The sequence below is a fragment of the Desmodus rotundus genome, chromosome 1, assembly GCF_022682495.2.
Source record: "Desmodus rotundus isolate HL8 chromosome 1, HLdesRot8A.1, whole genome shotgun sequence".
NCBI classification, from domain to species: domain Eukaryota; kingdom Metazoa; phylum Chordata; class Mammalia; order Chiroptera; family Phyllostomidae; genus Desmodus; species Desmodus rotundus.
Window position 1 is genome coordinate 3,808,083 of NC_071387.1, and position 16,476 is coordinate 3,824,558.

The 16,476-nt window shown below is 57.9% G+C and overlaps 1 protein-coding gene and 2 non-coding genes across 16 annotated transcripts in view; all 3 read right to left on the reverse strand.

The window, feature by feature from the left end:
* Nucleotides 1–1,368: 1,368 nt before the first annotated feature.
* PRRC2B (proline rich coiled-coil 2B) overlaps nucleotides 1,369–16,476 on the reverse strand; it is an 86,619-nt gene continuing 71,511 nt past the window's right edge. For 7 of the 14 annotated variants that reach the window (XM_053919554.2, XM_053919521.2, XM_053919564.2 and 4 more), the window contains 12 exons: nucleotides 16,229–16,417; nucleotides 15,884–16,081; nucleotides 15,341–15,427; nucleotides 14,503–14,607; nucleotides 14,156–14,348; nucleotides 13,290–13,387; nucleotides 12,259–12,383; nucleotides 11,334–11,574; nucleotides 9,376–9,555; nucleotides 8,703–8,794; nucleotides 6,649–6,730; nucleotides 1,369–5,436 (listed from right to left, as the gene is read on the reverse strand). In XM_053919554.2, coding sequence (XP_053775529.1) covers nucleotides 5,302–5,436; nucleotides 6,649–6,730; nucleotides 8,703–8,794; nucleotides 9,376–9,555; nucleotides 11,334–11,574; nucleotides 12,259–12,383; nucleotides 13,290–13,387; nucleotides 14,156–14,348; nucleotides 14,503–14,607; nucleotides 15,341–15,427; nucleotides 15,884–16,081; nucleotides 16,229–16,417 — 1,725 coding nt within the window. In that variant the 3' untranslated portion in view covers nucleotides 1,369–5,301. The remainder of the gene's footprint in view (nucleotides 5,437–6,648; nucleotides 6,731–8,702; nucleotides 8,795–9,375; nucleotides 9,556–11,333; nucleotides 11,575–12,258; nucleotides 12,384–13,289; nucleotides 13,388–14,155; nucleotides 14,349–14,502; nucleotides 14,608–15,340; nucleotides 15,428–15,883; nucleotides 16,082–16,228; nucleotides 16,418–16,476) is intronic. The other 7 variants (XM_053919559.2, XM_053919572.2, XM_053919543.2 and 4 more) reach the window with 6 other exon arrangements.
* LOC112306629 (small nucleolar RNA SNORD62) lies at nucleotides 10,292–10,376 on the reverse strand. The gene has a single exon (XR_002974959.1). It is a non-coding gene; the product is annotated as a small nucleolar RNA SNORD62 (small nucleolar RNA).
* On the reverse strand, nucleotides 13,670–13,753 carry LOC112306630 (small nucleolar RNA SNORD62). Its single transcript, XR_002974960.1, has one exon. It is a non-coding gene; the product is annotated as a small nucleolar RNA SNORD62 (small nucleolar RNA).

The following is a 16,476-nucleotide window of genomic DNA, read 5'->3' on the forward strand; positions in this document are numbered from 1 at the left end:
CTCGCCAAGCCTGCCGAGTCGGACCAACAGCGGCGCGCGCACTGCACTAGGGCGGCGAGCATGCGCACTGGGCGGGTACCGCTGCAGACCCCAAGGAGGTCAAGTTACACGAAGGTCTCCCCTTTCTAGCATGTTAAGGGCTATGGCGTTGCGCTGTGCCCCTGCGTCTTTTAAAACTGGAGGGAGCCTATCTGCCTTCCGCTCAGTGTGGTGCAGACGCGCCGTGTCCTCACCAGAACGGCGGGGACCACGGCAGGGACCGCGACATTGAACCGCTGCTTTCTGACACCCTCGTCTACGTGCGTGTTAATGCGGACAGAAAGACTACTGCAGACTTAACTGCGATTACGGGTCTTTGCTGTTTGCTAAGCCTTTTTTCCCCCACATGTTGGTCACCCCAGCATTAGGTGACGCCGGCTGTTATGTTTGATTTACCCGCGACGCGCCCTGCTGTGGCCAGAGGGCGCCCTGGGCCCCGGGAGGAGTGGGGCTGGGCTGTTGGGCTCTCTCACCTCAGCGCAAAGTTCTGTGGACCGATGTCCCGAGGGGCAGGGAACCCAGGGGATGGGTGTGCTCGGGAGTCCGCCTAGGGGCAAGGGTTTCCTCATGGAAACTGTTAAAACTTGGGGGCAATTCACAGGTTACCTGTTTCTCCAACGGGTGCCAGGCGCTATGCTCAGTGCTGCCCATGTCCCCCTGGAATCCACACTGCTCCGTAAGGTGCTGCTAAGGAAATAGCGACTGGGTGTCACGCAGCTAGGAGATCGCAGAACTGAGAACTACTGCCCAAACTCAAATCCAAGCCCTCGCCCCTTCTCTGCCCCATGCCTCTCAGTCCCTGCTCTTTCCTACCCTAGAGCGCAGCACAGCTCTCTCCTACTTTCAGGAAAAGGGATACTAGGCCCAGCAGCTAAACGAAACAAAGCAGATGCTCGCTTTTCCCGGGGCAGGGGGGGCGGGAAGAGGGCGGACACGTGCCCGGCTCATCTCCAACACCGTTCTGGGGCAGAGAGGGGAGCGGGTGCTGCACCCGCGCGCTGGCCCGTGTGGAAGGCGCACCGTACCCACAGGTTCGGTCTTTCCTCCCCCACACTCCTCCAGCCAAATCACTAATTAACATGGAGACCCTCCGAAAGGGAAGTGGCAGATTAGAGGGACACACAGCCTGGGGAAGCATGTTCAGATGTAGGATGGGTGGTTTGTTTTTTTTTTAACTTTTTTATTTAAATAAGGAGAATTCTTTCATATGGAAAGAGTTAGTACAATCACATATTTGAAAGGAGAAACAATAGGTACTGAACCGGAGGGAAAGGGTGAGTGTGGCCCCAGGGCCTGGTGAACCCGAGATTCCATTATCCATCCAAGGTACAAGCGCCCCAGAAATGATGTATAAACAAGCTGCACATTACACCTTTAGCCATCGTCTGCCCTTTCAAATATCTGGTCTACGTGAAAAGACAAAGAGAGGAAAGGCCAAAATAAAAACAGAAGGAAACAGAAACAACCCTCTCAAAAAACCCCCAAACTCTTTACTATGCAAGGCATGAGGTCAAAAGCTTACAGTACAGTGTCCCCTTTAAACAATGGGAGAAAGTCATCCACACAGAGCCTTCTATACATCTCCACTTGGGGGCTTTGGAACATGCTGCAGACGGGGCCCGGGACACTGCTGCCTCAGTGGAGGCCACCCAGCCTGGGTGGAGGACGGTGCACAGCAGGCTGGAAGTGCCTGGAAGATGACTAGCCAAGTATGTGCTGGTGGTCCGGGTGGAGAACACGGCCAAGGACAGAAGGGGTTGGACCCCAACACCAAGTCATTTCTGTCCTGGATAACCTATTTGTCTTAGTTCCGCCTCACGTTTTCAAACAGGAAGGGCTGGCTTTCCGAAATCCGCATTTCCCATTCATCACAGAACACGACAAAGCACAAACACTTCAGACTCCTTGGTTGTCGAAGGCCATTTCCGACAGACCTCCTGACCCAGGCTTGCTGTGCAGATGAAGAGGGACGAGGGCAGGTGAGAGGCAACGTGCAACTACTTGGTGGAGGGGAACTGGTCAGCAGGGAGGGGCTGCACCAGTCTGCCGCACGATGGGCCGGCTCTGACCACGGCCTCAGCCTCCTTGGCTCTGAGCATCAGTCACAAACCTCACCAACTATCCAGAAGGCAGATCCAGAAGACAGGAGGCGAGGGCATCGCTGGAGAGAATGGATGCCAATATTTAACAAGGTACCCCAACATTCCTAGAAGTGGCTGGAATGACCACAGCTTTGGAATTGGACAAACTGGTTTTTCTGAATGTGTAAGAGTCACCCTCTGTTTTCCTCCTTAAAGAACCTAGAGCCATTAGTGTATGAATTCCAGGTTTGAAAACAATCATGTGCACAAAAAGGGGAAGCAACAGTAAAGGAAACCAAATCAAATAGAGCTAGCAGAGAAATCTTCAGTGGGTGGACGATCCCTCTCAGGAAACCCCACGCTCTGGGGTTTCACCCCACTGAGTAGGTGATGCCAGACGCACTATGGCTGCCGAGCATTGGGCCGCACCACCAGTGGCCAGGGCGAAGCTGCTAGCGTCAGGGGGAGGGCGATGTTAGCAGGCAAAGGTGTGTGAGTGGGCTCTGACACCACCCCCACCTCAGCAGCAGCAAAGGTAAAGTTCCAGTTTTCACCTGTTCCTACCAAAGGCCCCAGGACATCCTGGCAGAGGCCTCTGCGTGGATTTGCGCTCTGAAGAGGGGGCATCTGAAACCAAAACAAGACCCAGCGTCCTACTACCTTGAGCTTGGCTCTAAAACCACGCGAAAGGAAGAGATTGCACCTTAAAACATCTCTGCACTAAAAACTGCACTTAATCAGACCAAGGAAGGGACGGAGTGCTGGGCAGGCCTGAGGCCTCCCCTCCGCCCCAAGTCCGACTGGAGATCTGCACCTCAGCGGGAAGAGGCTGCGCGTGGGCGCACGGAGGCGGCGACAGCACTGAACGTCACATGCAAGTTCCTGGCCTTTCCTGCACAGAATAATTCAGACATTATATATAAATAGAGCAGTGAAACATTTACTTTTTCTTCACCTAGACCTACAACATCAATACATATAAATAAAGTCTAGTGTTTTCTGTTTTTATTGGGGTGGGGAAGAAAATACAGGGGTGGAGAAAAGGGCTAGAGGACAGGTGACCCCTTTGTTTTCACTTTTTCTCAAACAGAAGTACTGTCACTGATGGCAGGACCACCTGAAGGGGACAGCTGGAGTTTTAACAGCACCCAGGACTGTTCTGCTAAATTTCGAAATGAGAAAACCTTTTTTCCTGTAGGCAAACAGTGGGCACCGGAATCAGGCGTGCGGGGTCTGGCTGGGTTTCCGGGAGCACAGCCAGCAGGGCTTGTGTGCCTCCTGCAGGAGGGAGTGGGGCAGCAGGTGGGGCCGCGGGCAGAGCAGATGGCCTCGTGGGGCAGGCGAGTGTGGGCCACTGTGTCAAGTGGGCACCCGTTGAGAAGAGACTTCAGAGTAAAGACTCAAGGGATGAAGAAAAAAAAAGCTGGTAAAAAGTAACTTCTGAGGGTGACAGCAAAAAGGGGGTGCTAAAAGCTACAGGCTGAGCATTAAAGCATCTTCCAAGAAAACTGGCCCTTTCTCCAGATGCCGTGTGGGGTGCGCTGGGGACTCTGCCAGGAGGCTGTACCCCCTACATCCTTAAAGCAGGAACTGGCGTCTCATGCCCTGTGGTCTGCACTGGACGCAGAGCTTACAAACAGCCTGAGCATCTGTCACACGCCTGTGGTGACGCAGAAAGTGGACATCCCCACCCACCTACCACTAGTCCTCAGGGCCAGGTTCTATGGAACTAGCGGCAGCAACCCCTCTTAGTAAATGGCCGATTAGTTCCTCGGAAGGGCATGTGCAAAACTTGAACTTTCCCCTTCTCTTTCCTTGGAATGACGGAATCTTGGATGATTCTAGTTATTTTGAAAACAACAAAAACTCAGTGTAAAATGGCTCATGCGAACATTTTGCTAAGGGCGGCTCTGCAAACCCAGGAGTTTGCCCCGGCTGTTCTGGAACCCTGGTCAGCACTGCGACACAGCCTTCCCTCACGCCCAACCCTGGCCTGCTGCTCTGCTGCTGGGAGTGACGAGAAGGAGAAATGAGGAGCCCCAAGCAGCCTCACAGACCACAGGCCCCAGCATGGGGCCATCTGGGGGGACCTCATGGTTTCCTGTCAAGAGCTGTGCGAGGCAGAGGAATAGGGGCATTCAGCTGAGGAAGAGGTGGAATGAGGAAGAAGAGAGGAGAGGGGCACTTTACAGAGGGCTCCCAGGAGAGGGAGTGTGTGTGAAGGAGCAGCCCCTGCAGGGGCCGAGCCCCAGGAGCAGAGATGCCCGTGGGGGCCTGGTGCCATCCACTCGCACGTCAGGCCCAGCTGGAAAACACCATGACTTCGTGTGGCCATGATTCACCTCGGGGCCAGCGGTCAGCATACCCGCGGGCTTTAGCAGAGTCCGGGACAGAAATTCTGTGTAGTTCTTATGTTGAAAATGCCATCAATCTCACTGGGCTGCCTGTAAGCTCCCTGTGGTCACTAGGCCAGGGCTGGAATCCACTGCTTCCACAGCAAACAGTTGGACACGAGGGTGTTTGTGATGGGGCCGATGTGACCTTGCTTCTTTTGCAAACCCCCTCAAAGGTTAACTGACCGCGAGAGAGCAGGAGGGGGCACACAGGCCGTCTCTTTAAGGTTGAGGTATCAACTTTAACAGGAGGGAGGTGAAAGAAGCTACTAGAGTATGAGACGGGATCAGGGAGAGGCTGGCCTGTAACATATGAAAGTTCAGCTACCGAGAATAGCTTGTGTTTTGTTTTCCCTTCTCCGTGGTGAAAACCTTAGCTGCTTTTTAAAACGAAAAGCTCCAAACTAGAGGACCCTGCTGCCACACCACCGTGCTAGGGGCGGGAGGGAAGGAAGCACTGAGCAGAAGCGCCCGGCAAGGAGCAGGACCAAGGCAGGCGACTCCACACTGCCTGAGGCTCGAGTGGGCGCAGCTGGGGTGGGAAAGGGGTGGGAAGGAGGCGGGAAGGGGATCGTTTGCTGTTGGTGTGTATTAAAGCAAGCAGGTCAACGCCACGTAGCCACGGTGCAAGCTGGGTGAACGTCAGAGCTCTCAGGAGTGCAGAAGAGAAGGGACGTATCTCCACCGGGCCAGGCGGCTGGACGGCGGGGCTGCTGAGACTGGAGAGCATCCTGCTCTGGGAGGCCGAGCGGCAGCACTGTCCTCAGGGCGAGGCGTGGTCGAGCACCTCAGGCCTTGCTCTCCTCCACTTTCACCGCCCGAGGCTTGATGGCTCCGGTTCGCTTCATCTGGGAGGCGGCCAAGGGGGTCTCCTGCAGCTTCACAGCTCCCAGGCTGGGTTTTTCGTCCACTCGTGGTTTTGCCTTTGGACAGATGAATGGGGACAGAGGAGTTACCCTCACACAGAAACAGCTGTCTGCATACACAGTTCCCCCAGCCCCTTCCTGCTCCTGAGTCACAGAGAAGAGCTCCCCTAAGGAGACCATCCTTGGGCGAAAGGCAGACTCAGAAGGAACTCTCCTTGGGAGGGCATGGGTGGCGCTGCTCTGTCCCCTCCCAAGGGTGCTGAGTGCAGTGATTCGGAGAGGCAGGAGGACACTGGGCCTCTGAGGAGCACCCTGCAATGCCCGAGGGCCCCTGCAGGGGCGGCACACCCAAGGCCAACTGGAAGAACCTTTTCAAATCAGTGCACCCCTGCCCACAGGTAACAAAGGCCCCACAGAGCCTACCTGTCCAGGTAGACCAGGTCACTTTCCCCAACTCGAACTTTGTGGGAACCATCCCCCAAGACCGAGCCTGACCTTGAAGTTCCCAGTCAGAGTCCCATTAATTGGCAGGTCTGCACTGGGCAGTGTCTCACAAAGGGACCTGCCTCGATTCTGTCCCAACTGTGGTATGAACTCTGGAAGCTTCAGAAGCTCAATCCAAGCAATTCGAGGGCCGCCCCTCCAGGGAGCCCCACCAGGAGGGAAATGGGCAGCCCAGCCCCCCTCACCGGCCGGGAGTGCTGCTTTACTGCAAACCCACACCTGACAGGTGCGGGCTCCGGTGCCCGTCACGTTTTAGAGTGGCAGAGCGGAGACCAGTGCCCGACGGCCAAGATGCTGAGAAACCCCCTTCACAACAAAACGGGAGCACATCGCTCCATCATCGTCCCTCCCCGCCGCAACCAAGGCAAGACACAGCACTCACTAGAGCTAACACGCCCACGCGCAGGCACACACGCGCACGCACACTCATCCCAGCTTCTAGGGCCGGCCCACGGACCTAGCCCCCTCCCAGCGCCTTCATGGCCCAAATAGCTACAGAGGGAGAGTCCACCTTCTGGTGTCACCTCCTCTGAGGACCCCACATCCTCCCTTCTCTGCAGGACAAGGAAGGATCCAGGCACCCGTCAGGAGGAGCAGTGCCTTCGCCAGGAGGGACCTGGGCTCCCGGAGGCGTGCTCTGAGCGCTAAAGCACGTCTCTCTTTGTGAGAGGAGCGCGCCATCGGGATGGACAGTCCCTTCTCTTTAGGCGCTGGGAGACAGGCCTAAGCGCCCAGGGCTGGAGGGTCTGGAAAGCCATCTTCTACCTGGTGAGCGCAGTGTCCCTGCACAGAGCCCATGTTAACTGCTGATCCAGAGGGCTTCCCACTGGGGCTAGCAGAGCTAGGCCTGAAAAAACCAAAGGCAGGGGGTGAGAACACACGCGTCACCGCAGACGGAGTCAAGCCCGGCGCGGCGGCCCTCGTGCGGGCTCACAGACCTCCCAGCGGAGGGAAACCGAGACCTCCGACGGCCAGAGCATGGGTCACTGGCTGTCCTGGGACTTCCAATGCAGCTCACGGAGATAGATGCCCCTGAGGGGCAGGCGGACTGGACGGGTGACGGACACGAACCGTCTCTCAGGGCTCCGAGGGTCTAGACCAACGTGTCTGCAACCAGACACGAGGTCTCTAAACCTGACGTAAGAGTCAGGCCCAGTACTTTTCTAGGCTTCCCCTTTTCGGGTGGGGTGGGGTGGGGGTGGGTGACTTGGGGGTGAGTCGAGAGATACCAAATGAAAACACCTTCCTAAGTGTGCTCCGCTGACCAGACAACTGTGCCCTGGGATGTTAATTAAATGCCATGTGAAAAAAGGGTTTCCCAGTCAAAAAGTGCAAACAGAGCCGTGTGCAGAGTCCCCAGGACCCAGGACAGCGGGGCCGCTCGGACCCTGTGTGGAGGGGCCCGGCCCCGACAAGCCGCCTCACACACAGCTCTGGCCCCTGCACCTGACCGGAGAGTCCCAGCAGCGGGGCGTGGCTCAGAAGCAGTTCCCAGAAAAAGTGGGGAACACTTCTCTATAAAAACACACCAGGGTTCCCAACCCCAATGAAAACACCGACAAAACGAAGCTACTAGTTAGGGCTGTATTTTCTAAACGGTTTCCCTCGTGTGAAGCAACGGCCATCTCTGTGCTTCATGGACTCAGGGGACTCCTGTCACGGGAGTGTCAGTTTGCTGGGCTTGCCCGAGAGAAAGTGGCAGCCACGTGCTGCATGGGCTCTGCGGGGGCTGCAGGGAGACAGCAGCCTGTTCACTCTCCAAGCTTCCTTCCTCTTCCAGGTTAGACACACTGCTCCGTGCTGCGGCCCACACCCTGCCTTACAGTTCTGTGGTTTTGGACTATGCGAAAAATATGATCAGAAAACAGAGCACAGTAACAAAAATAACTGAAGCAAAAAAAGTGAAAATAAGAACGGAAAAGATGATGGAATGTGGCAAGTCCACATAAACCCGTGTCTGGACCTGCAGTTGCGAGGATGGACGAGGTGGCAGGAGGCCTCCACCGCCACACACCACGCGCATCGGGTGGGGTGGGGCCAGGCAATCTGACGTGCAGGACCCACCCCCTCCCCCCACCCCCGTGGATCGGGGCTTGCTGGAGCGCTGGGGCCTCGCTGTGGACCTCACCCAGAGCAAGGATAGCCACGTGTGTCTGTGACTCATGCACAAACAGGAGGGACTTCCAGGCACCTCCCACACATAACAAGAGTCGACTGCACCAACCCCAGGGCCCAAAGCGGGATTGTGCTGCCTTCCCAACCTCCACGCGCTTCCTCGGCTTGAAAAAGTCAGCAGAACCAAAGCTTCCCTGGCTTCTCAACGTAGTAAGTAACTCAACAAAATAATTCATACAAAGCCACCTCTGCATCCAGCTAAGGGCCCTGGGACTGTCACTGGAGGCAGAGAGAGTGCACACGGAGGAAGCGAGAAGGGGCCAGTCGCTCCGGGTAAGGCTGGGTCCCACAGCCCCGAAGGAACCCTCTCCCTCCCAGGGCTGCGCCTTCTCTGTCACTGGACCCTCTTTGAAAAGCTGGGGAGAAAGCTGCGAGTCGTCAGGGTCGATCCGATACCACAAACACGTTAGCTGTTCCTTTCCAACAAGCTCCCCAACCGGAGTAGTCGATGACAACGATTAAATACAAACCCGGCCCTGGCTTTCCCGAGGCTAACGACAACACGCTGTGTCCAGCGCGGGCACTTACAGGACACACCACCGGGGCGGCCTGCGCTGCCCCACCGGGCCCTCCGGCTCTCCTGAACCACCAGCCTGGCTACAGCGCGCTCAGCCCCGCGGCAGTCGCCCCGGGCGTTTCTTTACCTGTAGGCCTGTGCTGAGGGCACGGAGCCTCCGGGAGGGACATTCTGTTTACTGTCGGCGAAGTGGAAGCCCTTCATCTCCATCTGAGAGGACTGCAGAGACCAGGAACACAAGTTGCTCTTTGGTGGCCCTGGGGACAGCCTGGCCGGCGCTGAAGCACCCTAGGCAGAGCTGACAGGCGTCCCGGAGCACCCAGGAGAGTTTCCGGGTAGAGAGGCATCTCCTAAAGGGATCCAGGCTCGAGGGCTCATCCTTAGAAGTGTGCTGGGGCCCTTTCTTCCTGAAGGGGCTGGGCAGAGTGGCCCACGCACCATCACAGGGCACTGGCTAGGCAGTGCGTGACCTCTCTGCCCCAGAGGGAGGTGCCCTCAGCAGAGCCCTGGACTTGAGCCCACCCAGACACTATCTGACCGCCAGGACCTGCACCTGAACTGGCCTCCACAGTTGCTCTCTCGGCCCCCACTGCACATGCCCTTCCTCTGCCCGGGCGTCTCACACCCGAGACTGTCTACGTTGCTCCCACATAATCCGGGGGTCCTGAGGGGACCTCACAACGAGCAGGGAATCGGTGGTTACACCTGAGACCTCTAAGCACTGTTGTCACTTTATGCCACAACAGTGGAGACTGACCGACTTGGAAGGACTGACAAGACAAGGAAGGAGTCATGCTCACCTCTCTGCTGGTGTTAAGGACCGAAGGCTGGGAGCCGGGCGGAAGAACCCTGCGGGGGCCCCCGACAGACAGGCTCTGCCCCTGCGGCAGCTGGATGGATGGCGGCAGAATCAGGGGCTGCTGCCCGGAGCCGTACCGAGGCAGAGGCAGCTGGGAGCCGGGCAGCGGCATCGTCAGCTGCTGACAATGGGCACAGTCAGGAGGAGGCATGGAGTTGGGGAGAAAGCCACAAACCACCGCTGACACACACGCCCATGAGCAACCACACGCTAGACTTGAGATTCTTATTTCAAAAGAGTTAAAGCGAGGCCTTCATACAGCAGTGAAGGTTCTGGATTCCCAATAGAGCTGGGCCGGTCACCTAGACTTTGCACGTGACAGCGGGGGCAAGTCTGTTGCTAGAACGGAGTGGGTGGTAAGGAAGCGACCGCCAGAGCTGGCCGGGCCACACGGCAGTATGCCACCCCTCTCTGCGTGGCAGAAAGCTGCGGGTGTCCCCAGCCCTTCTCGCTTCCACCCAGCAGAGGCCCATGAAGGCACGTTACATGCTGGGGAAGCACCAGGACCCTGGCAGGTCCAGAAACATGACAACGGTGCAGCGATATGCCGGACATGGCCGCAGGGCGCCAGCGTGCAAAGAGCCGGCAGTGAACCCCGGGTGCATGCAGGGGCAGAGCCAGGGAAGGGCACCTTTGTGCAGCACAAAGGCCAGCCCTTTCCTGCTGTGCCTACAGAGAAAGGACAGGGCTCCATTAGGTTCTGGGCATGAGGGTTCTTAGAGCCAAACTGGAGCCTCCTGGATGCTCTTAAAGCACATTATGCCAGAAGAACGGCCCCTTCTGACATCCAGAACAGGTGAGTGAGAGGAGGGGTGGGCCGGAGACTCTGGGGCTGGAGGCCGGGGAAAGCCACGTGGTCTCTCAGTCACTGCCCTCTTCATCTCCCTGCTTTGAGTCCACAGTGGAGGGTCAGAAGGATCTATTGGAATCGCATCACGGAGACTCGTGGCAGCCAGAGCTCCAGGGCCCCAGGCTCCGCCTTGTGCACCACAGGGTGTGGGATGGACACAACCACAGCGTTGGCTCAGGGGGTAGGTGAGCAGACTGGGTTTTAAAGGCCCCCTGGCTGCTGCGCTGAGAATGGAGTGTTGGGCCCAAGAACAGGAGCAAAGACGGGCTGTCCGGGCCCGGACACGGAGGTGGGTGCAGCACAGGCAGCGGCTGGACTCTGACCGCTTTCAAAAGCAGCGCCGACAGGGTCTGCGGAAGAGGCAGAGGAGGTGTGAGGGACAGCACGGAGCCCAGGGTGATGCGGACTGGACAGCCTGACAGACCAGGGAGAAAACCCCATGGTGGCTCGACATTCGCACAAGTGAAGCTGTGAGGTGTTACAGCAGAGATGCAGGCAGCCTGCTGGGGGGAGTTTGGGTCCAAAAGACAAGAGTTGGCCTCAAGATGTCCTTAAGGAGAACTGGGAAGCAACAACGAGCACGCAGAGGACACTCTCCCCACCTCCGAGCCTCACAGGCCGAGGCTGGGGAGAGGGATTCCAGGGGAGGCAGTGATCCTGGGGCCATGTTTTAGGGATAAAGAGGTGGTGGGACTCCCCAGGACCAGTCACTTGCTACAAACAGCATGTAAGTCAGCATACATCAAGAGGCAGAAAGGGCTCTGGCTGATGTGGTTCAGCAGACTGAGTGCGGGCCTGTGAACCAAAGGATCCCTGGTTTGATTCCCAGTCGGGGCTCACGCCTGGGTTGCCGGCCAGGCCCCCAGTAGGGGGCATGTGAGAGGCAACCACACATTGATGTTTCTCTGCCTCTCCCCCTCCCTTCCCCCTTCTAAAAATAAATAAATAAAATCTTTTTTTTAAAAAAAGAAGCAGATAGAAAGGAAAAGCAGTCACAAGGAAACGAAATGAAACCTCAAGTTTAGCATGAGAGAGGCTGAATTCCTGACCTGGGGGAGCTGCGAGTCCAACATCTGGGAGGCGCCAAGACCGGCAGCCTGGCCGAGCTGGCTCTCGTAGACCAGGGCTTGGCTTCCGCTCAGGGGCTGGTAGGGCGAGCCAGACTGGGGTTTCACCATCTCCAAGGGCTGCATGCCGGGGAACGCCGAGTATGGAGGCTTCAAGGCTGTGCCTCCAGAGAGGATCATGGTGCTGGGAGGAGACAGGCTGGGGTGCATGTACACCTGAGATCTGCAAAAGCCAGAGGCGGGGCTCCGGTGCGTGAGTGCACCAGTGGGTTCGAACCCCCAGAGGGCCTATGCAAACACATTGCCAGCCCCGCCTCTCAAGCTTCTGACTCCGAAGGTCTGAGTCGGAACATGCATTTCTAACCACCTCCTAGGATCAGGGGTGTCCATCGCTGCACGCAGCCCAGCACGAATACGAACATGGCCCAGCACAAGGTCATAAATGTATTTAAAACCTTTCTTTTGCTCATCAGTTTTCGTTAGTGTTTACGTATTTAGTGTGCGACCCAAGACAACTCTTCTTCCAGAGTGGCCTGAAGGCACCAAAAGGCTGGACAGCCCTGGTCCCCGAGGGTGCCAACGTGCTGCTCTGGGGACCAGTGTGAGTGTCACCAGGTTAAACAGACACACACACACGACGCAGGAAAACCTGTGTGGTGCCCACAGCACCAGATGTGAGACCCAGAACGTGCGGCCGGAAGCATGGTGGAGGGAGTTGGCACGGCAGAGGGGAGGGAGGGAGCAGGCCCACCCGGCCTGCAGCACAGGTAATGACAACTGTATGGGACCACACTCACTCCCATGGCCCCAAGGCAGAGGAGCAGCAGGTCAGGGGAGCAAAGGGAACAAGGCTGCAGAGGTCTGAGCCCCGCTGGGAGCCGCCAGCCCCTGAGCCCTCCCACCTCACCTGAAGGGCTGCAAGGAGCTGAAGATCTCCTGTGACTGGGAGACGGGGAGCCCGCCCCTCAGGCCCAGCTGTGCTGGAGCCTGCAGAGATGTGTGGAGGGAAATCGGGATCTGCTGGGCGGCGGCCTGGGGGGTGGGGAGGAAGCCAGGCAGGTCACTGTGATGCCCTCCAAGCTGTATTCCCTGTCCCCTCCCAGCTCCTGGGCCCTCTCAGCATAGAAGCTGGAACACTGCCCCAAACGTGAATTCCAGCACGCCCTTCCTGTGTCCTTTGCTCTACTGGACCCTGTACAGCAGAGAGAGCGGGTCCCAGCCGCACACACCAGCAGGGGAGGGTCTCAGGAACGCACGGTGAATGGACGGTCACACGCAGAACACATGCAGTGTGACCCCGTAACGAGAAGACTGAAATCTTACAACACTACAGAACGTAATGGTGAAGGACGTGTCTTAAGAAGGTCAGGACAGGCCGAGTGCCGAGCCCTGTCCTCTGTCCCAATCTGCACTTGGAGCGGTGCCTCGCCCCAGGTCTCCACGGGCCTGGTCTATGCAGACACACAGGTCTGGGGGTGCTGGACCATTCGGAAGGCCCACCCCAGCTTCAGGGGACTGTCAGAAGTCATCCCGTGCAACACAGAAGACATGCCAATCCTGGGTAAAAACAAATACTGCTCGTTTCTAAAACCACCTCTTCCTAACACACCAGGCCTGGAAGGCCAAGCCTTTCTTCTCTTCAGTGAAGGACACTGATCACCAAAGAGAATTCCGCTTCAGCTAACTGCCCCCCTAGGACACGGGAAGGAGAACTGTGAGAAAGAAAAACTAAGCCGAGTCTGGAGCATTGAGCTCCATCCCTCTTCCTGGTCTCTCTCGTTTATTCGCTCCACAAACACTGACTGGCTGCTGTGATGTGCCAGGTGCTGGGCAAGACAGGTGAGGGACACAGAGAAAGACACAGAAGATGACTAAATGAAGAAAGTAATGACACGGCACCCCCTCCCCCCACTGGGTCACCTGGCTTGCCGCCATCACCTGTTGGTAACTCTGCTGCTGAGGTATCGTTTGAGGAACCAGCCGGGGCTGACTTGCAAACACATGGCCGTCCAGGTAGAGAGGCGGCAGGTGGTTACCTGGAGACAGAATCCACAGAGGCGGAAGAGGATCAGGTCTCTGTGCGCCTGAGGTCCCTTTAGGGGGTGTGTTATGTGCACACGTTCTCCCAGGGAGCATGCGCAGGGCCTGCTTGGTCCCCAGTTGTGGGCCCTGGGCTCTAGCAGCACCGCAGGGCACCTGGAGAGGCCTTGGCACCAGGGCCCAGGAGGAGGGGTGGCTCCAGCCCACCCTGCCCACCTAACTGCTCGCCTCCTGCCCACCCTCGGGAGCGTCTGCCTTGGAACTGAGGGCTGCCTGGGTCTCTCAGTCACTGCCCTCTTTATCTCCCTGCTTGAGTCCACAGTGAAGGGTCAGAAGGATCTACTGGAGTCGCATCATGGAGACTTTGGCAGCTGGGGCCTCCCAATCCCTGCCCTCCCCCCTCGGGCACCAACGCAAGGACCAGGATGATGACAGGAAGAACAATCGTGGCTGCCGCTGCTAGTGGGCTTAGCCGAGGATGGAGGTTCAGAACTGTCAGCAGTGACATGGCCCCCATGTGACCTAGGTCCAACTCAGAGCCAATGCCTGGAGCGCCTGCCAGGCATCAGGCCCTGCCTCCCAGGAGGAAAGGTGGGAGGCAGGGAAGCAGGAAATAAGTGCGAGTCATCTGCAGCCCGAGGGGATCACCCAGCCTAGAAACCAGCTCCCACTTGAACACACCCCCAAAGGCAAGGCAGGGTGGTGTGCAGGCCGGCAAGCCCAACTTCTGTCGGGGTGAATGGAGAGGGCCTGGGCGGCAGTACCTGGAAGAGAAGCAGAAGGGGCTACAGAGGCCACAGGCATGGGTGGCATGGAAACTCCGCCAAAGGAGCTGTAGTTGACACCGCTGGAGGCTCCCACAGAGGACGGCGGCTGGAGGACTGAGCCAGCGCCTCCTGGAGAGCTCTGCTCTGGCAAACTGGGCGAGTTTTCCCATGCCTTTCGCGCTGACTCCATCTTCAGAAGCAAGGGGAGGAGAGGGGTGAAAATTACCAGGGTGAGGCAGAGACCCAGGGGCAAGGGGGCAGGTGGGTGGGAGGGGCTGCTCGCTCCCACCTCTTTCACAACCTCAGGCACCGAGGGGGCCAGCCTAGCGCAGTGCTGGTATTACCTTCAGAGTGAGGTCGGCAGTGGGGAAGGACATCTGGGAGAGGCCTATGGCCCTCGGGATGTGATGATCGCGACGCAGGATGGGGATACTCTGTGTCAACCCAGCCTGGAGGGGACAGGAAAGCATGAACAAGGAGGTGTGGAGGAGTGGCACGAGGCGTCAGGACACACTTCAGGTTTGGGCGTGGGCGCTGAGGCCACCAGGACAACACTGTCAGTGGCCCAGCCCACAGGTGGTGTCTTCCATGGATCCTCTCCACAGGGGTCCTAGGAGAGCCCTCCATACCTGCTCCTCCCAAGCCTTCCAGCAGGGACAGTCATGGGTCAGCAACACAGAAGCTACTGGCTGCCACATGCACGCAGGCTTGGAGACCTCCAGGTCCTGCCTCAGTCCCCAGGAGACGACGAAAAAGAGGCCCCAGCAACAAAGGCTCAGAGATGCAACTGCGAGGCCCTCCTCCTGCAGATGCGCTGTGCCTGTCTGCGCATTACGGGGTCCCGAGAGGCCTCAGGGTCAGGGAGCTTGCTTAGCCCAGCACCCTCAAATGGGACCGCGGAACTTGGGAGAATATAGAATTGAAGAATGCCAAGTAAACCGACTCTCAGGAAAGACGTCATCCCACTTTCAGTTCACAAAACTGGGCCGTGAAACATTCAAGCAGCCACTTGAAAGACACATCACTAGCTAGAAACTGCCTCAGGACCTGACCCAGGTCTGCCAGACGCCAGGCCTGGGCAGGCTCACGCCCCAGTCTCAGAGTGCCAACCAGGCTCTCTCCTCCCGGGCCTGCCAGTACAGGGACCAGAGCTGGAGGCTGCAGATGGAAGCACACACTTACGTTACTGGCCAACGCGTCTTGAAGCTTGACCACTGGATTCCCTGCGGGACCAGAGGCAGAACCTGGCGGCAAGCTGAAATCGGAGTCCTGGAAAAAAAAAAAGGGAACAGAGTCCACTGAAATCACCCTGGCTCACCTTTCAGCAGAAACAAGCCTTAAAGTGATCCACAGCCCAGAGGTTGGAAAAACCGCTAAGCAGCCTTCACCACGTGAGCGACACGGCCAGACACCTCCCATTGGCACCTGAGGACAGGATGCCACCCTCCTCCCCTCTCCCTGTCCATGCTCACTGCCCACTGGCCAACCCCACCAGTATAGGGGAGCCCACCAGTCTGCTCAGCCTGGCAGCCTGGCTGGTGTCAGCGGGACACCCGGAAGGCTGCTCACTGGCACCTCCGTCCATGACCCCACGCCAACACCCACCCCCCAGTGCTCCCAGCCGTTGTCTCCCTGCTATTCCCAGGAGACAGCCCTGTCTGAGCACCTGCCTTCCTCCCCGAGTTAAAAAAGCAAAAGGAAGACAGGAACAAATCAAAGCCTCACCTTTGGACTGACTCCGAACTCAATGGGTGGCACCGGGAGCACGGAGTCCACGTGGATGTCCACCCCGTTCACAGGCGGGACGACGGCCCCCGGCAGCCGCTCGGCCCCCTCTGAGCCCTTCCTGTGCTTCAGAGAGCGCTCGTTGCCGATAGGGCCGGGTCTGTGCTCCTTGCTCTGTCCTGAGCCTTGCTCCGAGTCCTTGACGGGAGAGCAGAAAAGCTGAGACGCACAGACCAGGTGAGCCCAATCTGTACCTCCTAAGCCCTCGGGAATCGGGGCAGCAGACAGAAAACAATGAGCCCTCTGCCCAGGCCCTGGTCCCTGTGAACGGGACTCCCAGGTCACCTTTTGCTCAGGCTGCTTCTGAGCCTGCTCCTTGTGGCTGTCAGCCTTGGGCTCCAGGCCGGACCCGCTCATGTCGTCTGGTTTCAGAGTGCCATATGGGGAACTGCGCTGCGAGGAGGTCGCAGACGACTCCCGAGACTCGGCGCTCAAGTCCACGCCACTATCTCCCTGGCTGCTCTTAAAACCCTGCTGTGCGAGGCACAAAACGAGTTAGAGTCCTCGGCGCCAGACTGCAAACCACCACCATC